This window comes from Dermacentor albipictus, unplaced genomic scaffold (genome assembly GCF_038994185.2).
Source record: "Dermacentor albipictus isolate Rhodes 1998 colony unplaced genomic scaffold, USDA_Dalb.pri_finalv2 scaffold_28, whole genome shotgun sequence".
Classification (NCBI taxonomy): domain Eukaryota; kingdom Metazoa; phylum Arthropoda; class Arachnida; order Ixodida; family Ixodidae; genus Dermacentor; species Dermacentor albipictus.
The window spans coordinates 1482616-1508176 of record NW_027225582.1 but is presented as its reverse complement, the minus strand read 5'-3'; the positions used below and the strand labels follow the sequence as shown (position 1 = coordinate 1508176).

The following is a 25561-nucleotide window of genomic DNA, read 5'->3' as shown; positions in this document are numbered from 1 at the left end:
CGAAAAAAATGAGTTCTCTGCGGCATTCTACAGTTTTGAGTCCCCTGAACACGAATATCTCGTTCAAAAAGGGCGGAAACAAGCGCAAGCGGCTGTTTTTTCATGGGAACGCGCACCAGCGCCTCAGGGTATCGCGCGAACGCCGCTGTTGCCCGTGATTGGTCGGAGCCGCTGTGACGTCAGTGGCGGCAGTCGCCGGTCGGCGCCGCCGCATGCCGCCGTTTCAGAGCGTAGCACGCTGTTCTGTTCTGGCTGCATAGCTGAGTTGTAAGCATTATGGAACGTTCTCGCTGTCTCGGACAGCTTGTATTTTCGCCGTACATGTTCGAACCGACAGCCGATACGGAAAACGATGGCGGCAACGGCGGCAACGACGATGTTGAGTGTGCCAAAAGCGAGAGCGATGTGTACACCTTCTCGCGCGCTGGAAATCTTAGCTGTTACGTATGCTTTTTTTTTTCATGTAGCTGCACGTTCCAATGGCGGGAGAAAAAATGCGCTAAAGTGTCACTGGGAACTTGCTGCTGGAAGAATGCCGAAGCACTAACTTCTCATTAGATTGTAAACACGGGTACAATTCCGCGATGTCAAGCACCTTGCCGCTGCTTGTCTGAAGTCCCGTGGTTTTCTGAGCGTTGATACACGATCGCTAACATAAGTGCCGCGTTTCAAAGCGCGCACATGCAGTGCTGCGAGGTACAGTCATGGAAGTTGCTTATCATACACATCCAGATCGAGATGGTCAGGGGGATTATATGTGCAATATTCAGAATATGGTTCGACGACTTTGCGATTGTGGCTCGATCAAGAATCGGTATGCTAGTGTTGGTATGCATAATCGGTATGCTCCATGCTAGTGTTGACATAAAGATATTAGGCAGTTTTAGCACCGCCGTGTGGTAAACATGATAACTGCAACCGTACGTCGAATGTCACTATAGGCAAGCCTATACTCCAATTTATACCTCAGGTGCAACGCTGTGGAAGCTACGCACGAAGTCCGGTTACCAAAATTTATTACTGCGCGCGTTTCCGTCTATGGTTCGCAGCGTGCCAGCGGCATTTGCTCGCACGAGCATGCACGTGAAGCTGCCGCGACGGGCTGCAATTAAAGAATGGCGAAAAGAAAATTGATTTAAAAGAACGTGTTAGCAGCCGTATAAGTACACGGATTGTTTCTATGGGTAAATTCTTTTTTTTCATTCAGAACTGAGCTTATATATGAAAAGTTTTCTCAAAAATCGGGTCAAGAAACACCGAACTTTTTCTAAGTGCGAACGCAGCCACTGCAAGAAGTATCTCAAGCCTCCACAGCGTTGCACCTGATGTATGAAACGGAGTATAGCAACGCTAGCAACAACGCGTTTCCGCATTTGTCGTAAGGCTATCCGGCTATCGCGGAAATGGTCCGAGCACAGCACAGTTGATTTCGTCGGCACGAACTTATCTCTCCTCACCGCACTGCACTGCAAGCTCCTTGTGCTTCGCGAACCTGTGAAACACCACATCGTCTCGCCCGCGTGTGTTCGCGCAGCCGAATGCTGCACAGAACGAGGGCATGTTGGGCGCCCTTGGCTGTAGGCACTCACGCAGCACAGAAGGAAAGAACAGTTTACGAAAATCGCAAAACAAACGTGAGCGGCGGCGGCGGCAAATCTCTCGTAGCGTCGTTCAGTAAAGCGCAGGACGGAAAGAGGCATGCCAGCGCATGCCAGCACGCCGGTCCGGCAGCTCGGTCCCCGCCAGTGACGTCACTCTCACCGGTTCTCTCCACTGGTAACCTCCTCACCCGGCGCTCCGGGAAGCGATGGGGGCGTGTCCGCGGGGGTGATTTAGAAAGCGATTTCCGCCCCTTATATTAACAAAACGAAGAAAAAAATTTCGGAACCGTAAATTATTAGGTCTGTTCCTCCCAATCCCAGCAATTCATGGAAATTGAAAACCGCTTCAGCTTCCCTTTAAAGAAAGGAAATGCAGGCAAGACATGACGATTATTGTTGTGGGACAACATACGCCCCAAAAGGTGTAAATCTTTTGAGGAATGTATCTGTTTCACAGTACATGGTGCCGTCAGAAGCGTAGTGCATGCTTTTAATAGGCGATAACCTAAATGCGCTGCCGTTCCCTGCTGCAGACTGCAATTGTATATCTCTTCCTGCCACTAGATCCCATTTGAACAAGAAAAGGCACGAGGCCTCCGTGAGCGAGAACAGTATATAGCTGCCCGTTTCACGTGAAAACGACCGTGTGCACAGTATATTGTTCCGGTACCAGCAAATCTCCACCCGGGGACCGCTATCACCCCAAACCTACTGTGATAAGCATCTTCACCTATCTATATTACAGTGCGTGTTGTGTAATGCCATTGGTAGCGTACTGTGCGCTTTTTTTAGGCGGCAATGATCCAAACATGCTGCCGTTCCGTGCTGCAGGCAGCGCGATTTGGACATCACGTGTCACTTCAGTAGCATCTGGTGTCACCCACCAGCTTGATTTCGTTTTGGTTTCCCATCACCCTCTTAATATACCACGCAATAGACAAACAACAAAACCTGTCTCAGGCCACTTGCCCATCAGCTCGATTTGGTTTTGGTTTCCCATCACCCTCTTAAAACACCAAGCAATAGAAAAACAACAAAACGTGTCTGGGACCACCATAGCACCATCAGTTTGATGTGCGTCGGTGTCTCGTGCCACAACGATCTGTGCCACGCTTCGCATTACGTAGATGTCAACAATAATTGAGTCTATCAAATTTTTTTAGTTACTTAGGATCAAACATTTTCCTGGTTAGTACATGTTTTGTCGCTGTTTTTTCCAAAATGTAGGAACGAAGTTCTACTGTATTATTATTATTGTTGTTGTTCTTCAGGCAAGTTGTGCAATTCACCACTTCAAAGGCAAACACTCAATTCAAGCTAGAGTAATGGTGGAGAACGGAATACAAAAATGCTTGTGTGCTGTGCATTTGGAAAACAACAACAAAAAAAAAACAAGTGGTCGAAAATAATGCAAAAAACTCCCCGCTATGGCATCTCTCAGCTCGCAAGTTGCTTTATTAAACCCCATAATTTTCTTTAAAGCTGTAGATAGACAGATAGTGCTTTCAACTGTCAAAAGTGTAACTTTCACCAAGAACATTGCTTTCAGAAGCAAGAAACTAACTTGAATCTAGGCTGGCCTCGATTCTAAGCCGACCCCCAGAAGTCCAAAGAAAAGAGAAAAAAAAACCTCTAATGTAGGCCAAACAAAAAAGTGAGTACAGCGTTCACAAAATGAAAACAGCATTTATTGAATATGAACATGCCGAGCTTATTCTACATTGTTGTCATCGCCTCTAGCGGCCGGCGCACACAAAAAGTGTCTCCCATTGCCCACTCCAACAGCGGTCATTTTTCTCATCATTGCTGAAGTCTTCCTCGACTTGAACGTTTAACAATGCCTCTGCGGCTAGCACAACTTTTCGTTTGAAAGCAGCAGCATAGTGGCATCGCCTGTTTGGTGCCATTACGACAATGCCATGCTGAATGCTGATACGACCATTGCTTTTTTTACTAGATGCCTGCGGAATAGTGCGAGCACCCAGTGCAATGGGCCTGCCCTCAGTTGTGAACAAGCGTTGCGAGGTGGCATTTGCAACCAACACTATCATCACAGGCAGCGGGCGTTGCCAATGGCTGGTAATCCAGCACATGGTGTTTATGTGGTCGGTGCCATGGTGAAACTATGGTCGGCACAATCCTTTGGATGTGCTCTTTAAAGGCTTGTTGTCTGGCTCTAGAATAGCCGTCTCCCATATGACTGATGACTGCAAGCATAGGCTGAGCTATGATTGAGGTTAATGGCCTTCAAGATCGGCATGCATGCATGCATGATGAAGATTTTGGAAGCCACGCAAGGTAGTGCCCAGTGGTTCTGCCAGCCACATGTGCCACTCGCGACCGACACTAGTGGGGATGAGAAAAGGGAAAGAGTTCGGCATCTGGTTTTTCGCCCATGCGGCAGGCATCTAGTAAAGGAGGCAACAATACAACACAGGTCAAAATGGTGACGTCACTTGTCTACTTCACTTGGCTACTTCACTTGGCTACTGGCATGGTTAGTAGCGGCTGCAACACTGACTTTTCTAGCTGGCGCTAGCTGTGCACCATATTTATCAATTTCAGTTAAAAACTGGCATGTTTTTTAAGCTCATCGAATCTAAACTGGCACTAGAGTTTGGTATATGAATATTTTTTTAAAAAGCCATCGGCCTAGATTTGAATAAATATGGTTATGCAGGTGTAAGATTGACGCCACCACTGTGAAACAAATTATGGAGCCAACTCCTGGTGACTTCTCATGTCCTGTCTCTGATTAGTAATTGAAATTTAAATTGATTTTATTCATTATAGATTACAGGTTATATAAAAAAATAATATACAGAAGGAGGTCCCATAGTCAAAGACTGTATCGGGACCTCCTGTTATTTATAAATATGCGTTTTCTAAAGCAACGAATAGAACTACATTAAAGTCATATATAAGCAAACATGGAAAAAAGTAAGTACTGGAGAATGCAAAACAAGATTAGGAAATACAATAAATCGAACGAAGGAGATTATACAATTGCAGGGAACAAATGCAGCAAAACTAAATGAACTTAACGAATTTAACAGTAACGGACAAAACATTTTACCGAAACATGTAATACAAACAACAACAACAAAAGAATTTCAAATATACATGACCATAAATGCAACAATAGAAACAACAACAAAAAAACTTCGAAATACATGTGACTATTAATGAAAAAGAAAGGTATCAGAACAGCGGAATATTTGAAGTAAGGGTGAAAAAAAAAAGAAGAAAAAGTTAATGTTCAATATTTTCTGTTAGAAGAAAATTCTTCAGATGTTTTTTAAATATGGATGTTGAACGTGAAGCTTTGACGCAAAGTGGTATGGAATTCCAATATGAAAAAGCTGCAAAATGAACTGATTGTTTGCCATAGTTGATGTGCACCTGAGGTAAAATGAGATTATTGTGTAAAGCAAATCTAGGGACAGTAGCGTTTATCAGGCATGTTTTAGGAATTATACATGCAGGAACTTCATTATTCAATAACTTCAAAATAAATATACCCATATTATACAACACACTTTTTTTGACAAACAGATTATTAGAGTGTAGCAATGGGAGAGCGCTGGTATTATAGGGACTAGAGGTGACTATTCTAAATGCTTGGTTTTGCAAAGTTTGATGTGAACTGAGGTCAGTATTATATGTATTTCCCCAACGTATTAACGAGTAGTTGATGTGTGAGTGTATAAAAGTGTAATATAGCGAAACAAGTGTAGAACAGTTAAAGAATTGGCGGGCTCTAATCAGTAACCAAATGTCGTAAGCAACTTTATTTTTAATATTCGAAACATGATAATGAAACTTGAGGTTAGAGTCAAGTTCTACCCCTAAGAATGAGCAATGAGTGCTAGAAGGGATTAAATGGGAGCCAAGAATCAGCTATGGAACTGAACAAAATGGTTTCTGGGGGAAATTAAATACAATAAACTTGGTTTTCGAGGGATTAACAACAATATTATTGGAAGTTGTTATTATTAGAAATTAGAAGTTGTCAGCCACTGGCAATAAGGGGATGATTACATTGCAATTGAGCAGGGAAGAAAAATACAGTTTGGTAAATCCTCGACGTGTGTGAATAGTCATTGTTGAAACTGAATCAAATAGGAATTTAAGGAATTGCCTTGATTCTGTGAGCGATACAGAAAAGCAGTGGGGGGGGGGGGGAGTCTTTTGCTGATTCTGCCAGATGTCACACATTGTTTGAAGGCTTATAAAGGAATGCAACAAGTAAGAATAGCCTGGCAGGTTGCTCTTAAAGAATTCTCACTGTATCTATTAGCAAAGGAAATGTGACTTAATGAAATAGAAAATTAAGGTTAAACTTCCTTTTCTGAATTTTGTTCCGAAACTGTGGCCCCAATCTAGATTCACATTGGTGTCCCTATGATGTATAATTACAGGAGTGTTCAATTCCATTGATTCCTGTTCGGTTTGTGCCTGTCTAGTATTCATATTTGCAATGTGAGCTGTTGTGTGGGCTCCCAGTTTCCACAGTACTAGGCATTTGTTGTTTGCAGGTTTGTGGGCTCTTTTTTTTACTTGTGTCATTACATGCTGTGTGCAGTTAGTGTGGGCTTCCATCATCATCATCATCAGCCTGGCTACGCCCACTGCAGGGCAAAGGCCTCTCCCATGCTTCTCCAACAAACGCAGTCGTGCTAATTGTGGCCATGTCGTCCCTGCAAACTTCTTAATCTCATCCGCCCACCTGACTTTCTGCCGTCCCCTGCTACGCTTCCATTCTCTTGGAATAAAGTCCGTAACCCTTTGTGACCATCGGTTATCTTCCCTCCTCATTACATGTCCTGCCCATGCCCATTTCTTTTTCTTTATTTCAACTAAGATGTCATTAACTCGCGTTTGTTCCCTCACCCAATCTCCTCTCTTCTTATCCCTTATGTTACACCCATCATTCTTCTTTCCATAGCTTGCTGCGTCGTCCTCATTTTAAGTAGAACCCTTTTCGTAAGCCTCCAGGCTTCTGCACCGTAGGTGATTACTGGTAAGGCACAGCTGTTATACACTTTTCTCTTGAGGGATAATGGCAACCTGCTGTTCATGATCTGAGAATGCCTGCCAAACGCACCCCAGCCCATTCTTATTCTTCTGATTATTTCACTCTCCCTGGCAGGGGTGTCTGCGTAAGCAGGCGCTTAGTGTGTTGCGACACCACGTACCCGACCACACGAGGGTTGGACCCTCCTAACCGTGCGCGGCTTAGTTGTGTCCGGGGAATAGGGGATCGTGGGGTTGAGCCAATGCCGGGTGTTTGTACCGTTAAGGCCCCCCGACAGAGGCAACACACCTCTTCGGCCTCGGCTTCACATAGACGCGGCACCTCCAGACTGCCCCACCTGGAGGAAATCGGCAGTCACCTTTTCCTGTCCTCCTCACCAATCTTCGTCTTTCTCTCCCACTTTTCCATCTTTCCTGTCTTCACTTCTTATTACTTCCATATTTCCTGGTGGCAAGGGTTAACCATGTGTAATATATTCAACCTTGGGTATATACATTAGTTTATAGTGGCGGTGTATAGCTGGTGTCTGCAGGTTTCTAGGAACCTGTACGTCCCCTTGTTGGGCTTGGTGGTGGGTGGCTACCACCACCGCCGAATTTTGAAACCATCCAATGGCAGAAGCGTTCCCGCGACTTTCAGATTCATCTGAAAAGAAGTCGCACCGAAGCAACTTTCCAGTTCTTTTTAAAACTAAGCGAAGACACATTTCCGAAATACTATGTTCTTCACAGTGAAGCCAACACCACCGTTAGAAAACTGTCACCATTCATAGTTTCAAAATGCCTAGCAAACACAATTGGACCTGGTTACAAGGCCTCAAAGATGGCTAGCAGAGACCTCCTCCTTGAACTGACTAAGAAAGATCAACTAGAAAAGTTCGCCCAACTCACCAATATCGGTGACATCAAAGTAACTATATCTCCCCACGCCGCTCACTCAACACTAGCAGGGGAGTTGTATCAGAAGAAGACTTCCTGATCCTCAGTGATGAAGAGCTCCTCGAAGGATTTCAGGAGCAAAACGTAATTAAGGTTCAGAGAAACCCACAACGACGAAATGACCAACAGATCCCGACGAAACATGTGACTCACATTTGGTAGTAGCACTGTCCCTAGTTCACTTGACTCAGGATATTTGAAAATCAACGTCAGACCATACATGCCAAACCTGAGGCGGTGTTTCAAGTGCCAGAGGTTCGGGCATGCATCTCAATCATGCAGAGGCAAAGAAACATGCACAAAGTGTAGTGCCAACGACCATCCACCTAACAACTGCAATGCTCTCGCACAATGTGTCAATTGCAAGGGCAATCATCCAGCTTACTCACGGAGCTGCCCTTGCTGGAAAAACCGAAAAAGAAATAATCGCAATAGCTGTAAAGAAAAATATCTCATTCTATGAAGTGAGGAAAAGGCTAGGGCACTTACCTCAAGTAAGCTATGCCAGTGTGACGCGGCAGGGGGCAGCGCCACATCGGTTTCAGGAGTCTCTGGGTCCATGTCCGGTACTTCTGTAGAAACTCCAACCACCCTCTTGGTGGCTGCAGCCAGTGCTGCTCCATCGTCATCGAAGACAGCCCGGCAGACTACAGTGCCGCAGGGCCTGAAGTTGAAGCGTACCCCACGGCCCAAGACGCGCATCTCGCTGCCTGGCTCTCGATCATCTAGTGCCTCGGAAAAGGCAATGGAGGTTGATCGAAAACCCCAGCGTCATTGACGCCAAAAGACCCGCGCTCCTTAGAGTGCTCCCAGAAGGAGAAACATATCGTAACTCCACTAAGAAAGGGAAAGGTAACCTGAACTGTTACCGCCCTTCATAAGAGTAATCAGCTTTTAAATACATGTCACGTACAACTTGTAAGCTCACACACATAAGTAATTTTTTTTTTCAATTCCAATAAGATGGCTTTCATCATTCATTGGAGTTGCAGAGGCCTAATTCACAATCTAGGTGACATCAAAGACATTATAAATAAGTTATCACCAGTAGCATTCTGCCTTCAAGAAATGAGCCTAGGACCCAAACATACACGTTTTCTTAAAGGTTTTACTGTCATAAGAAAGGACCGCGAGCACTCCAGCCATCTATCAGGAGGTGTCGCTATTATCGTCCAAGGCGGCATCCCCACACGGAATGTTTCATTAAATACTGCGTTCGAGGCAGTAGCTGTCACCGTTTTATGTTTTAAGACTTTCACCATCTGTTCATTGTACATCCCTCCCCATAGCCATTTCACAACTCGAGACATGTAAAATTTAATTGGCCAGCTGCTGGAGCTTTTTGTTTTAGTTGAAGATGTTAATGCTCATTGCACTCTTTGGGGCAGCAATATGAATGACCAAAGAGGACAACTTATCAAAGATTTTATTTTGACAAACAACATCTGTCTTTTGAATTCAGGTGCGCCAACACATTTTTCACCGAGTTCACATAATTTTAGCTGCCTTGATTTAGCATTTTGCTCTCCGGATATTTTTACTAATTTTAAATGGGACGTACTGGAGACTCCATATGGCAGTGATCATCTACCTGCTTTAATCCACCTTACATCAACACTACCTATTATATCCCACAAACCATGCCACTGGAAGTTACAAATGGCAGACTGGGCTATTTTCACAGAAAGTGCCAGGCTGGAGGAGCTTATTTTAACAGACCTAAGCATTGAGGAAATTAATGAAAAATTTACTAACTGCATGATTTCTGCAGCTGAGAAAGCTATTCTGCAATCTTCTGGCGTTGTTCAGAAAAAGGTGAATCCTTGGTGGACATATGAATGCACCGTAGCAAAAAAGCAGCAAAATAAGGCTTGGAGAATCTTACGCAGATACCCAAAACATAAGTTTCTGAGTTTCAAACAAACCAAAGCGAAAGCTCAATATATTCGGAGACAGGCGGAAAAATTGTCTTGGCAGAAATATATATCTACAATTAATAGCACCGTCACATCCAAAATGATGTGGAAACAGGTCAGGAAGTTTAAGGGGGACTACTCGTCATACACGATACCCATACTTACACCTTCAGGCACTCAGACAACACTCTTGCAGTGTTGTCTGAGTCAGAGACAGGCAAAGTGGAAGAATGGGTGCACAAATAAATTAATCTGCAGAAACTAAAGTAATGCTTAACAGTCTCGGAAGAGGTCTCTGAATACCTCCCGTAAACACTTTGTGAATAGCATTGTAGAGATCGTATTTCCCTACCTGACGCCTTTCTTTATTGGGATTTTGTTGCTTTCTTTATGGAGGATTACGGTGGCTGTGGAGCCGCTATAGATACCTTTCAGTGTTTTTACATGCAGCTCGTCTACACCCTGATCCCGTAATGCCTCCATGACTGCTGAGGTTTCAACTAAATCAAACACTTTCTCGTAATCAATGAAAGCTATATATAAGGGTTGGTTATACTCCGCACATTTCTCTATTACCTGATTGATAGTGTGAATATGGTCTATTGTTGAGTAGCCTTTACGAAATCCTGCCTGGTCCTTTGGTTGACAGAAGTCTATGGTGTTCCCGATTCTATTTGTGATTACCTTAGTAAATACTTTGTAGACAATGGACAGTAAGCTGATCGGTCTACAATTTTTTAAGTCCTTGGTGTCCCCTTTCTTAAGGATTAGGATTATGTTAGCATTCTTCCAAGATTCCAGTACGCTCAAAGTCATGAGGCATTGCGTATAGAGGGTGGCGAGTTTTTCTAGAACAATCTGTCCACCATCCTTCAACAAATCTGCTGTTACCTGATCCTCCCCAGCTGCCTTCCCCCTCTGCATAGCTCCCAAGTTTTTCTTTACTTCTTCTGGCATTACCTGTGGGATTTCGAATTCCTCTAGGCTATTCTCTCTCCCACTATCGTCGTGGGTGCCACTGGTACTGTATAAATCTCTATAGAACTCCTCAGCCACTTGAACTATCTCATCCATATTAGTAACGATATAGCCGGCTTTGTCTCTTAACGCACACATCTGATTCTTGCCTATTCCTAGTTTCTTCTTCACTGTTTTTAGGCTTTCTCCGTTCCTGAGAGCCTGTTCAATTCTATCCATATTATAGTTCCTGATGTCCGGTCTTACGCTTGTTGATTAACTTAGAAAGTTCTGCCAGTTCTATTCTAGCTGTAGGGTTAGAGGCTTTCATACATTGGCGTTTCTTGATCAGACCTTTCGTCTCCTGCGATAGCTTACTGGTTTCTTATCTAACGGCGTTACCACCGACTTCTATTGCGCACTCCTTAATGATGCCCATGAGATTGTCGTTCATTGTTTCAACACTAAGGTCCTCTTCCCGAGGTAAAGCCGAATACCTGTTCTGTAGCTTGATCCGGAATGCCTCTATTTTCCTTCTTACCGCAAACTCATTGATCGGCTTCTTATGTACCAGGCTTTTTTTTTTTTTAAGAAAGCTGTTTATTTTTTTTCCAGGTTATACACAAGTAACAATCACATGTCGGACCTGTAGCCGAAGGCTAGTTGAAGGTCCGATAAAAAAAATATATAAGGGAAATCTGTTCTTTTCTTCCGTTTCTTCCGTTCCCTCCTCAAGTCTAGGCTCGGTCTAGGGGTGGTCTTTACTGGCCAGATATTCTGCAGTCTAGACTTCCTGAGTTCTGGAATCAAGAGGGGGCTTTCTTCTGTAAGCTGCAAATTATGGGTGGGCTTCTGGCACAGCTAAAAACTTGCTTCACCATCTGTGTCATGTCTTAATGCCTCTGGAATAACCCAGCTTTCAAGTTGATCTCTCTGCATACCTCGTGCCGGGTCCCTTAAATGTTCATGAACATCAGGGTCCTGTACCGAAGCCTCCTTGGCACTGCAGCAGTCATCTTTGCAGCTTGTGTCATGCACCATGTAAAGTTCTGCACTTCGAAGATGCCAATTGAAAAGCAGTGGTAACTGAATGTGTGGATAAAAGCAGTGAGTGAGTTTGTGTGCACTACAGAAGACCTCTATTTTCTTTTTCTTTCTTTTCTTTCCCCCTTTTTTTGCTTATAATTATTTTTGTGCCATAATATTCGAGTGTCAAGAGCATGTTACAGATTTAGGGTTGGCTATCGCCCCAGTCAACGTCCTTCCATTTCTGTATATAAGCTCAAATGGTCAAGTTGGTTAGAGGGGGGGGGGGGGGTATTTTGATTTCTTCCTGTTGCTTCGTTGCTTTCACATTCTTTAGTTGAACATCCAGGTTCAGGAGTTGCCCACTGTCACCACCACTAAAGAAGCATCTGTAGCCCTTCCTCTCACTATCACAACTAACCCCTTCTTTTAAGCATTTTCTCTTCTCTTACCAGCCATCACCTTATCCTTCATACCTGCTTAGTTTCCTCTCCCTCATGGGTGGCCAGGAGCAGCAGTGGCTGTCATTATCAAGGCTAGGTTGCACATACTTATCCGTGGATGTAGAAGGGAGGACGGCCATCCCCTTAGTTCACTTAGTATACAGCACTGCTCAGAACATGACGAGTGCTGCACTTGCAATTGAAAAAAATTAAAATTAAATTCTATGGTTTTATGTGCCAAAGCCACATTTTAAATTTGAGGCGTGCCATAGTGGGGGACTTCATATTAATTTTGACCACCTAGGGTTCTGTAACATGCACCAAAAGTATGGTACACTGGCATTATTTACTTTCAACTGAAGGCTTACTGGCAAGAGATCTGTACTTAAGTGCAAGCATGTTGCCATTACTTTGACATTAAATTTGTGATATGAAACAAAGGTCACATTAAATGTGGTGTTCTTTCTTCTAATAAATCTGCAGCTGGAAGCGTAGCTCTTATCCTGTGCACTGTGCATCTCACCCTGTTAAATTTTTCTTTGCCAACAATTAGCCTGGGAAGAACTTCTGTTAAGGAGGTTGTGAGTTTAGGCTCTGCAAGTATAGCACCTCATCTTCTCTAGCCCATTATTTCACATTATAATTTTGATGCACCAAATCAATTTTTTTTAGTGATCAGAAGCAATTAACCCCACTGTGCTCTTGTTAGTGTCGGTGATTTAGTTCCTATGGAACCCATTCAGGATGCATGCTTATTTGTTCCGCGGGGTGACATTGCAGGACGACATTGAGGAGTATGTTGAAGTGGACGAGCGTGAGCAGGTGCCACAGGCAGAGCAGCGCAAGTGGGAAGAAGAGCGGATGGGCATTGCCCGCATGAGCTTTGGTGCGAGGGATGCCAAGGAGAAGCACAGGGTAAGAGCGGTGCATGTCTTTTCGTCTAGAGTCAAGCGGTATAACTTCCATGTGTTCCTGCTCAACTTGCATAATGGAAGGAAGAGCGACAGTTTAATAACTCTGTGCTCAATACGAGTGTCACATTCTGTGAGTGAGACCATTACTGGAGCCTTAGTTGGGTGCAGCTATTTCTGTAGATGGCCACTTTCCGTGGTTGGGTATTTCCCCGGGCGCAGACGCAATGAAAAAAATATTGCTAGCAGGCACACTTTCTGTTAGTGTTATTGGCACTCATGTTGAAGTCTGTTAAACCAAGTGACCAAAAAGAGCATTGTGATGTCTGCAGATGCCCTGTGCAGTAGCAGCCAAGCATTGCATTACATGCACCTGAAGCGGCAGGTATTGCCAGGGTCGTTCACTACTTCTACCTGTGCAAGAAAGATCTGTGTATTGCTGGGGTACACTTGAAATATTACTGTGCAGAATTGTTCCACTGTGGCACGGGCATGTGAAACCAGTTAACGGCAATGCTAAACAGTGCTTAGCATTACTTTCGCCATGCAGAAGATGTGCACTTTATGGCCATGACTGAAATAGAGGGGTGTTTAGCTTTCTCTATTCTGGTCATTTCGGTGACTTGCATTCAGTGGAACCACATCAAAGTATGCATAAACTGCAGATCCAATGGAAAAGTGGTTTTGCTAAATCCCCACGCCTTGTTACCCATTAAACTACTTACAGTTGCTGACTGATTTTTCAGACACAGCGGGGAGCACGAAAAATGTCACGATAATCAGGCGGCCCAAAATATTCCTGTGATGAAAAATTGTATTGATTTTTGCAATACCATCTGCATGGTAAGCTGGTTTATAGGTGTTTGTCTGAACTTGTTGTATAATGGTGTAATAAATATCTACTTGAAATAAGCTTGGCATATATGCCAGAGCTGTTCTGTTAATGTCTCCTGCTATGTGCTAGAATTGAAGAAATATTCAATTATGATGTCATTGTAATAGCTCCTATTGTGACCATAATAAAAGTAAGTGCTACCATATTGTGCTTCTCTGCTGTTTAGTGTCCCATTAGAGAATGATAAAGTACTAACCTTGTAAGAAATTGTGTTATCTCATTGACTCTTTTCACGGCGGTCCCGTGGGCGCTGCAATGTGTGATCACGTGGTGACGCATCCATTGCTTGCCTCAGCTCCCGCCATTACCTCTGTGTTTACAACTGATGTAGATGACGCCGATGCAGCTCTGCAAGTCTCTGTTTCGGCAGATATCGTAGACAGTGACTTGCAGACAATACGCAAAGCTTTGGCTACAGCTTCAGATGTCACATAAGCACTTTTGGAGATCATTACGCTTTGTCCAAATAGCGTGAGCACCGTATACAGTGCATGTAATAAAAGTGGGGCTAAAGATGTATGCGAAGCTATCCTAACTCTCCGCTTATGAATTGAGTGAGTATCGGTGTGTTTAGCTCTTGTCTTTATTTAGCAAATACTTTTAAGCAGCAGCTTGTCACATTTCTGACTCAATAAAATTCCCCGGGTGGTCACTATCTGATTATTTTCTGCCTCATCGTTCCTATGTGTGCTCAGTCGCGATAAATTTATTCTTGCTGGGCACAAGGCGCGTAATGTAGATGTTATGTACATTGTAATAGCTTGTAGCAAATGCCTATTATCACTGGTCACTTGCTTACTGCAGGGACCGTTACGAAATGTTCAGCTTGGAATGTTAGTGTGCTGCCAGTGTAGTAGCCATCATCCATGTTTCAGCGCATTTGTTCAAGTGTGCTCCCGTTCACTTATTCATGATATGTTGGCAATATAGTGGGCATGATTTCGCATGTGAGTTGGGGTACATGTGTGTAGATAAGTGTGAGAAACTTACTATATGCCAAGAATTGACATTATGCCCTCTGTCACTGTATAACGAGCGGTACTCACTCATGCTAATGTTCCGGTGTTGGAAGTCCTTCCCTTGGAGGTTAGCGCTATACAACGCTGGCAGATGAGTGAATTCTTTTTATCATCGAGGCAAGATGTGCCTCGCAAAAAGCCAGCATCACAGGCAGTCCTTATGTAGCAGCGATCCGTGAACTTGGAGACACAGATTCATTCCATTCCTTAACATGCCAGGCACAATTTCTGCAGCCAACTGCTGCGCCCATCTTCACTCCACCGCTCCATATTTTGCAGCATGAATAGAGCACAGTGGGTTAGCAAAAACCCAATTGCATTTCCGACAGTTGATCGCACAGAAGCAGGGCAGAAGAGGTAATGGTTTCGTACTCGGGCGCTTACGGTGAGGCAACGTGTGGCACGCTGCTGTGATGGTCATCTCATTTCTCTAAAGCAAACTGCTTTGCGAAAAGGGTCAGTAAGAACATCAGCTATATAGGGCCTAAGTCCTAGGTATTCACACTTTATTGGTTGCTAACAGAGCTATTCTTTTTCTTGTATGTGTGTTTACTGCATTTACTTTGACAGGAAGAGAAATATGACCTCATCTTGGATGATGCCATTGAGTTCGTCCAAGCTCTCCGTGTACCAGGTACAAAGCACAAGGTGAGTTGAAAAACTTTCTTGCAAAAGCACTTTTGTTGTTTTTCGTAAGATCTTCTAACATGTATGAAAGGCATGAACATAAATTAATTTTAGCACCATGTCCTGCAAGGTGTGCATGGCTAACAGCTCAGCTCTGAACTAGCTTTTATTTAAGTACCGTCAAATTTCGTTAATTCGCACATGCTTCATTCGAACTTAGTTTATTTGAACTGGCACTGTGGTCCCGTCAGAGTTATGTGTATTCCAATGGGCGAAAATGCCTGGTAATTTGAATGCGCAAGCATTTGCGACAGTTAACTTGAACATACTGCGCTTCTACAATGCTCTCAGTAGCAGGCCAAATAACCTGGCGGCACCTCCGACCAGCATTGCTCTGACCCCGCCACAGAGGAAAGGCTGACGAGAAACCCCTCAAGGCTGCGCACAGCGGAGGGGAGTGGCAGAAATGTTATCCTCTCTCAAATGGCAAGGTCGCCGTTTCTGCTTTGCGCCGTATTGCCCCAGCCACACTAGCGGCAAGACGTGCACTGCAGGAGGGATTGGTCCTGGGACGATTTTTTGTGCCTCACCACGGCGGCAAGCGAGCCGCGAGCAGAAGCGACCAATAACAGTGGCCCCACAGTGACGTAAGCACAGGAACAAGGTATCAAGTGGGCCCGCCCAACCGCTCTATTTGTACTCGCGTCTGGTTCAGCTGTACCGCTTATTTTGCACCATCATCTGCTCATGTCAGCTCTCGCTCGCGCTTGTTTTGGTTGGCTTGGTTGGTTTCGTTTGCGCTTGCTTTTTTTTACAATGACCTGTCTAAACCGAGACGCCCCAATGGAAACGGAGACAGTGTGCCACATCCAGTGCTGTGTGACAAGACAGAGTCCGAATACAAGGAAACGAAGGCAACACCCAATACCTCATTCTCCTTGTCTTTCGAATTCGGCAACGCCACAACAGAAGGGAGTACACCAGCATGATTATGATCAGCGGCAACGACTTCATTATCTTGGTAAGACATGACTCGCATTAAGAACACAGGACGAAGAAGATAAATAGAGCACCGATCTGTCAGCAGACGAAGGTAAAAACATGCGAGCACGCAGAGGGAAGCAGCAGGGATGCCCAGTCCGGCCAGAGCAACTCTGCTGCTTCGGTGGAAGTAGGTGGCAAAGGTAATTAGCGTCATCGAGCAAGCTGGTGGGAAAGCAAATCTGCTTCCCTCCTGCCCTTCCTTGCAACCAGGCCCTCCTCGCACTTCCTCTGAACTTCCTCATAACTCCCTCATCTTCGACGGTCTCTGCGCTAGCGCCGCCAACCCCGCCGGCCTGGCGCCAGCTTAGTCCGCTCCTTGAAGTTTCGTTTTCTGCCGTTATCAAGAAGTGAGCGTTCGCCGACATAGGCAGTTTCATGGCCCTCGCTCGCTGTAAACAAGTCCTTTTAATTCGAACAAATTTTCGGCGGGCCCCTTCGATTTCGAATTATCAAGATTCGACTGTAATATTTCATTAAACATTACAGAAGTTTTTTGCAAGTTTATTGCAGTTTGAGTGCCTGCCTGTCATGAAATATACCCATAATTGCATGGTATGAGAGCAAATCAAAGTATTTGCCCCCATTTTGTTTTAGCCAATTTGCCGGCTGTAAATGCGAAGTCAACATATCCATTCCCAGAGGTGTGGAACTTTCTCAGACCCGTCTGGCCTTATCTGCTGGTAGCTCCGTGTCACGGCACTGCTGTCAGTTGTTGAAGATCACGGTTGTGCTTCACAAGTCCACGGCATATGAGCAACAAAGTGTGATTTGTTTTCTATGGAGCAAAGGACTAACGCCTATCGAAATCTGCAAGGAAATGCAGCCCACATATGGGGAAAAGTGTCTCGCTTTGAGAAATGTGAGGTGGTGGTGTGGTAAGTTCGCAAAAAGCTGTGAGCACTTGCATGACAGTGAGCTTCCCGGGAGACCGTGCACCTGGTACTAGGACTGGGAGAGTCTAGAACACCCACCGTACAGTCCGGTCCTCGCCCCTAGTGATTTCCGCATTTTCAGTCTGCTGAAGAATTCCCTGGCAGGACAGTGATTCACGCACAACGGTGAAGCCAAGACAGCAGTCTGACAGTGGTTCCACAGTCAGCCAGATAAATTCTACCACAGGGGCATCTCAAATTTAGTGCTACGATGGGACAAATGGTCTGAACCGGTGTGGAGACTATGTGGAAAAGTAGTGTAAGGCACGTAGTGTAGTATGTATATTTGTAATTACCTGTACGTACATATTTTGGCTAATAAAGAATACAGTGGAATCTCGACAAGTGGAAATTGCTTAAACAGAACTGCCTCTTAAACGGAGCACCATCCTCGTGGTTGTTTGGTTTCGTATTCATGCAATTGTATTCTGATTTGTCTCTCAGTAAATGGAACTCCTGCTAAACGGAATCAGTTTCCCTGGTCCCTTGAGGTTGTGTTTAAAGAAGAGTCCACTGTAGGGGCGAAGACATTCTGATTCGCCCTCGTATATTATATATAAGTGGAACCTTTGCTCATAAAATCACGACGATGCGTTTCTTAAAAAAAATTTAGGTTTGTTTGGCCATAACTGACCTAAACCAAGGCGTGACTAATCTTTTCATAATAAAATAAAAATTTATGCATTGAGGGGCTAAAGATCCTCCGGTGGTTTAGAGTGTTTTGTTATTTTTTTATTTTTTTTCATGCATTTGTCGAACACTGCTGTTAATTTAAACATGGGAGAGAGAGAAATAGAAGACAGGAAAGACAGGGATGTTATTTAAACATGGGAATATTCAAGCCAACTATGCATGTCCCATTAGGAGTATAATCAGTCACCACACACTGGCAGTGAGGCTCTGGGGGGGCTGAAGAGGAGAAAGAGAAATGTGAACAGCAACCGGAGAGTTGGGTTGTCTTTGTGGAGCAACAGGATGTGTGCATGATAAGATTTTCACTTCCTGAATGTTGGTGTCCTTTCTTCACAGGACAGCAAACCCGAGCCGGAGCTGAGTGAGCACGAACGCAAAAAGCTGAGCCTCCAGGAGACACGTCGCAGCCTTCCCGTCTTTCCCTTTCGGGAAGATCTCCTCCAAGCTGTTGCTGATCACCAGGCAGGTCTCCCTGTTGGCAACAGGTGCTTTGTTGTCTGCCATATGTGCCGCTATGACAATGATCAAGCTGTATTCAGTAAGGATGACTCATTGACCTAACAGGGAGAGGGATAGGGAGGAAGGTAAGGGAAGTGGTCCAGCCAGTGAGAGGTACTCTGCACTATGCCATGTGGAGCATGCCCAACTTCACAGCGAAAGCATGACCACGGTGTAAGAAGTAGCTTAGGTGAGCAGACGCCGTCACACGGCGCACTGCGCTAAAGCTCTGCTTCTAGGGAGCGCTGATAGATGCCGCGAAAAACTGACGCCCTTTTGGCTCTGCTTTCCGCACGCCCCATCACTGTGCCCCGCTCATGGTGGTAGGAGCACTTTGCTCAAGGCATTGAAATTTTCTATTTCAACCCAGCGCTTTCAATGACTTTCGAACAGTTTGTGAGTCTGTGAGTTCTGGGCATGTTAATAATGAGTTGCACAGTGCCGACAAAGTCTGACACCCAAATTGCAATCCATGTTCAGTATGAAACAAACCAGGCGGAGGAATGGGTACCGGCGTGTGGTTGTTTCGCTGGAGATTGCATATAACCTACTTTTTTCCTAATAACGTAAGCCGAGGCCTCATCAATACGTTGGTATCAGCATGATCCCCCAAATTGCAGTTCACATGCAGTATGAAACAAATCAGGCAGAGGAAGGATTGCCGGCTTCTGGTTCAATTTTGTTGGAGGCTGCATATAGATATATGTTGCCGTAATGACGTAAGGCCTGAGCAATACGGTGGTATTAGCATAATGTTATAGGACTTTGGAACAGCTGCTGGTGCAATCGTGCGGGCTGCAGCAATTGCGTGATGATACAGACTAACAACGTTTTTTAATCACGCATGTAATATTTTAATCAACTTCATTTCGCATCACTTGTTCAAAAGCCTAATTCGTATCTGTTTGCTATTCCCCGCATATTTAGCATAAGATCACATCAACACGTTTATATCTTCTCAGTTATTGATAGAATTTTAGAATCTTAAGTAAAAAATTGATAACAGAAAAAGTCACAATGTGTACAATGAAAGTGCATGGAATGCATAAAAGCAAGAAAATTCATGCTCGGTTCATTCAAGAGGTCATGTTCACACAACCTTTGACATTTTGCACAACTCGTGGCTCTTTTTTCATCATGCTTGTTCTTCAATTGCTTGCAGTACTGACGCATGCGTAGACAGATATACTAATGCAGCAACTTCGCCAGCATTTCTTCTTTGTGCGTACTTCAAGGAAACGTGAAGTGGAAATTGTCCAGCATGGCATGAGTAGTTTTGTCGTATGCATCCCTGTGACCTGCATACTTTGCGAACCTTTCCTCAGTGTATTTGAAGAAGTCAAAGAGGTGCATATTTGGATGCGTGAGCCAGCCCCTGGTTTTGCAATTAACGAGATCAGCTTCGGACACATTTGCGAGACCTTTTTTTTCCCTCAAGAGCATCCTTGCAAATGGAGCAGGTTGTTCCATTGCGAATTTTTGTTGACACGAACCCTGTAACATAGTAAACAATGCAGTCTGCTACAGCTGTGTCTCCGTCAGGCTCGTCTAAATCGAAAACATCGTCGCACTCCCAGCTTCCTTCATCGATGAGCCCGTCAAGCCTTTGCTTCAATTCATGCAACTTTCCTGCACGTTGCATTGCTGACCCCTTATATATCTCTCTGATATCAGCTAAAGTCACTACGGCTACTTGCCTTTCATCAGGCTCCGTACAATTCCCAAACTTTGGCAGTTTTACCAAAGAATACAAGCTCAGCATGCGGTACAGCTGTAGGAACGTGGGGAACGTTGGGTGCTCATTCTGACCACCAGCTTGCCGGATTATGGCAAAGAAACGCTCCAGCAGGTCTTGATTCACCTTCGCTGTCAATACATACTTGAAGCCGTAGTCCTTCAGCAGGTAATTTGACAGTTTGCGCACAGATTTCAGTGTCACGCATAGGCCTTTGGCAGTTGACTGCGTCAAAAAAAGGTCCTTGTGGATTTCACCGCTCACGACCTGTTGCTCCCACGAGTCCAGCCATTTGGATGCAGATTCTAGAACACAGAAATCCTTGCATTCCAGTTTTAAGCCTTCTCGAGGGTTGCAATGTGAACTTGTTGGTAACACATCTTCAAGGGGAGTATGGCAGCGTGATTAAAAGACGGGACAAAAGAAGACACACAGGGACACACACAGCGCTAACTTCCAACAATGTTTAGATTTGATTTATTTTAGAATATTTAGATTTGTTGATTTTTTAGTGTTTGTCAATGTTAAGCTAGACGACTTTGACACAGAGTGTTCAGCTGCTAGTAATATTATACGCGAGTGCCTTTGTCCACTAGAAGTTACGTTAGAAGTGCCTATAGAACAAAAGATCAAGTTTCTTGATGTTAAATTTACCTTCGGTGATGATCTAACTTGCTGGTGTTACAGTCCCAGGACAAAAAAAACGTTGCTGTCTTATCATTTAGCTCATTCTAAACTGGTAAAAAGAGGAATTGCGAAAATGTGTTTCACTAACGCACTTACTAAATCCTGCCATCATTGCACTGACGAAGCATTCACACAACAGGCCATGCGGCTACATGAAGCAGGTTATCCCAATCATGTACGTACTGGCATCATTTGCAGAGGGAATACTTTAGCAAGTGCAGCAATCAGGGACTGCTGAACGAGCAGAAGGAAATAGTAACCGAGAGAAAAAAAGACCAACAGTGATACCTTATATCCACCAGCTGTCGCACAACCTGGAGAAAATTGCCCGCCGAGGTAACACTGATGTGGTTTTTTCAGCACCCAACAAACTAATTGGCCTGTGCAGGAAAACAAAACCAGAAAAGAAAGAAAGTGCCCCTAGCTGCCACGTTAAACACAGGAAGAAGTTTAGAGAATGCAAGACATCAATTATATATCGTATGCCCTTATCGTGTGGGAAGTATTGTGTCGGACAGTCGGGCAGATGCATTAGACTGCGCGAACACAAAAATAACGTCGACAAACTTGTATCAGATGGGTTTGTCTCCCTTCATTGTAAACTACATAAGCGCTCCCCTCTCTTCGAATCAACAATCATTACCAGTAGAAATAAGTGCGAACTCACTAGACTTATAATAAAAGCCGAGCAGATTGATGCCCTAGGGGATTCATGTATCAGCAAACCATCGTTGGCTCTCTCTGAAAAAGAACTGAAATTTTTGTGCATGGCTTAACATATCACAAAATGTATCGCTCTGATTGTTAATCTGTTCACGTGGCTGTGACTCAAGTGCGACCTGGTTTTCGATAATAAACATTGTTGGAAGTTAGCGCTGTGTGTGACCCTATGTGTCTTCTTTTGTCTCGTCCTTTAATTGCGCTACCGTACTGCCCTTGAAGATAAAGCCTTCTGCGGGGAACCGCCAGTTTAAAGCGTCAAACAGATCATTTAAAAAAAGCGTGAACTCGACCGTCGGCTCGACATTAGCTAAACGAGGCGCGCCTCCCTTTTGCATAGAAAAGAATTCCTTTAGCCATGGAGTTGCTAAATATCTGAGTGGCAAGATTTACGCGCATCCTTAGCATCTTGGAGGGGTTTACGTGATTGTACTGTATTTACACGATTGTAAGTCGACTCGAATGTAAGTTGACCCCCCCATATCGTGTGTGACAGGGGGGGGAAGAAGAGCATACCCACTGGTGCATTCCATAACGAAAATTTATTAGTAGCTGGCATGGTCATTGCTGCTACAGTCCCACAGCATGTCGTCGTCCAGCGAAATTCTGCATTTACGTGCATAAGTGCATTTGCATGCATATGTATACACCGAAGGCACCCAACCACACACAGGTCAGGGAGGCTCTTTTGACATGTGCGGTTGGCGTAAGTTCGCGATCTTCTGCCGCCAGCCACTCGTACTCACGGCGGAGCAGGTCCTTAGAAGGTGAAGATCCAGGCTTGTCTCATGACCATGTCGTACGTCAGGGACAGGGACAGGTATGGCAGGGACCGATCACGCATTTCAGCGATGTACGCCACATGCTTGGCCTCCAGCTCCGGAAAGCGTCCCAACTTGGCTCGCGCAAACCTGTTCACTTGCCGTCACAAGTGAAAATTTGCTTCGCTGCCGTCACCACTCTCACACCACCCATTAAGAAACATCAAGCTTGTGGCCCGCTGCACAGTTATTTGTTCCTTCAGCGTAAAGGATGGCAGCCCTCTTCAATGCTGCTGTGAACAAGCGCCGAATGTTTAGTGGACTCGGAGCACTCGTGATGACTGAGGAAGCACGGAAGTAGCACGTGGCCGGCAGTCAAATCGAACGCATGAAACTAAAGAGCTACAGGGAAAGACAGGAAAACGCGAGTGGTGTCCGCTCTTCCATGAACTATCGATACTCCCCGCAAACGCCGCTGTTCTGAGGGTGCCGCCGCAAATGGAATAGCGGCACTTCCATGAACTATTGACACCCCTCCACCCCCATGAGTGCTGTGTGTGCTGTAAAACTAAAGAATGTTAAAAACCCTTCCAAAAAGCAAACAAACGCGCGGGATAGCGGAAAGCTACGGGTGGGGCTGTAGAGCAAACATAAAATTGTAACTACGTTGTAGCTCTCCTGATATCCTGTTGGTCTCGCTTTTTTTTTTTGAGGTGCCGTGTTTTGGTTTCGATTGTAAGTCGACCCACCCACTTCAGATTTTCAAGTTTAAAAAAAATAGGTCGACTGACAATCGTGTAAATACGGTATGTTATTTTGGAGCACACCTTTAGCTCTGCTTTGTTCTTGCCATCTGCAACGAACAGGGCATCGTAGCAGGACCACCTTATCAGTTCCGTCTTTTCTTTAGAACTTTTTTATCCAGAAGCCTGTTTCTGACGCACTTAAAAAGATGAGGAGTATCGGACAGTACATACACTTTTCTACAGCTGTCCAATGGGTGCGCAAAGGAATTACGGACTTGACCCAGTGCACCAGTGATGCCGAGATGCTTCCACATTGCATGGTTGGTGGATGCACCATCACACACTACTCCGTCAACGAACATTCCGGCTTTTTCCAGGTGTACGATGCACTGGATCAGGAGTTGAGAAAGCAGCGTCCCCTTAGTTGGTCCTTTAGATGCAAACACGGCTACTGGCTGTAAGTAGGTTTCACCAAACGTAGCAAAAGCGAAGATGAGGCCATGATCTGCCATTTCATTACTTTGATTATCTTGCTCTCCATGATAAACAATGCCAGTGTATGCCATTGTCTGCAAGTTGACAGCCATTTCTTTCCTTACTCGAAATTCGTCGAGGATCAGGAGTCCCCTCTGGAATGTGGTCTTTGCGGCAACCTTTATCTTGAGGGCTTTGAGGAAGTTTTCATCAAATCTACACTTTTGACCAACCATGCTTATACAGTCGAACACGGATATATCGAACCCACATATATAGAATTATTGTCTGTATCGAACTCGTAAATTATCCCCTTGAAAATTCTGTGTAAAAGTATAGAAATTCGTACGTTTATATCGAACAATATTTTTACCCGCCATTGGATATATAGAACGCCGCGCGATCTCGGCACTCGCTGCACCCGCGTGCTCCGCGCCTCCCCCGAAAGGCTCGGAAAATGTGAGAGCGAGAGGGAGGGAGGCTCAGACGGTACTCCCGCTACGCACGCTCTCCGACTTGCGGCAACACCCTGCTTGCGGAACTGCTTTTATTTTTCTCTCTCCCAATGTCTCTCATCCTTCCCCCACGTAACCATAGTGATCGGCTTGGAAAAGGTAGCCAGGAACGAAGGCGGCGGTGGCCTCCTCTTTTTGCCTTTTTTTTTTTCTTGTTGCTTTTTCACGAGTTTTGCTCAGCCAGCCACAGCTCGTGCCTTTCGTACGTCGCTGTCGCCCTCGGAGGTGGCCATCGCGAGCGCTTTGTTGGCGGTGGCTGCGCACGTGAATTCTTGTGTTTTGTGCGCGTTCTTGTGTTTCGTGTTCATTATTGTTTTGCGTGCGTCTCACGACACGTGTGACTGGATCGTGGTGAGCTGACGCGGAAGCAATGGCCGCAGCAAGCACAAGCAGCGTCAAGAAGCGCAAGAACCTGGACTTTGCGACAAAGCTGAAAGCCATTCAGCGTGTTGAGGCGGGCGAGAAAAGTGCGACGGTGGCAGACGACTTCGGGATTCCTCGGAGCACTCTAAGCACCTTGTTAAAAAACAAGGCGGACATAAAGTCGAAAGCGGCGGAGTTACGAACGTCGGGAGCTTGTCATGTGCGCGCTCCTGCCCACGAGAAAGTTGAAAAGGCCCTCTATGCGTGGTTTTTAGAGGTGCGGGCTAAGAACATTCCGGTGGATGACCCAATGCTAATGGCTAAAGCCAAATGGTTTGCCGCTGCACTCGGTGATGACAACTTCGCCGACAACACAGAGTGGCTGCAGAGGTTTAAGAACCGCCATAAGATAGTTGGCAAAACCATTTCTGGGGAAAGCGGAGCCGTCATCAGCCAGGATATCCAGCAGTGGATTTCGAAGGAATGGCCGGAAATGTGCGCGAAGTTTTCATCCGCGGAAATCTTCAACGCCGACGAGACCGGGTTGTTTTGGCAGATGCTGCCCAGCAAGACGCTCGACGTCCGGGGCAGCACGTGTCACGGGGGCAAGATGAGCAAAGTCCGCGTGAGCGTTCTGCTCGCTGCTAACATGGATGGCTCTCAAAAGCTCCAGCCCTTTGTAATTGGCAAAGCAAGGGCACCGCGCTGCTTCAAAAACTGCAAGCAGCTCCCCGTTCACTACGCCTTCAATAAGAAGGCTTGGATGACGCGTCAGCTGTTCACAGAATGGCTGCAAGCGTGGGACGCCGAACTGGGCAAATCGGGGCGTCACGCTTGCCTCCTCGTCGATAACTGCTCGGCCCATCACACCACCCGCAAGCTCGAAAACATAGCGCTCAAGTTTCTGCCGGCGAACACGACAGCAAAGTTGCAGCCGCTCGACCAGGGCATCATTAAGTCGTTCAAAGTCGGCTACAGGAGGCGACTCATTGATAGGCTTTTGGTGAACCTCCGCATGGGCA

General features: G+C 45.3%; 1 protein-coding gene across 1 annotated transcript in view; it reads left to right on the top strand.

The window, feature by feature from the left end:
• Positions 1-25561, top strand: part of l(2)37Cb (lethal (2) 37Cb) — a 298164-nt gene that overhangs the window by 84093 nt on the left and 188510 nt on the right. The window contains exons 7-9 of the mRNA XM_070529703.1: positions 12700-12834; positions 15315-15392; positions 18377-18502. Coding sequence (XP_070385804.1) covers positions 12700-12834; positions 15315-15392; positions 18377-18502 — 339 coding nt within the window. The remainder of the gene's footprint in view (positions 1-12699; positions 12835-15314; positions 15393-18376; positions 18503-25561) is intronic.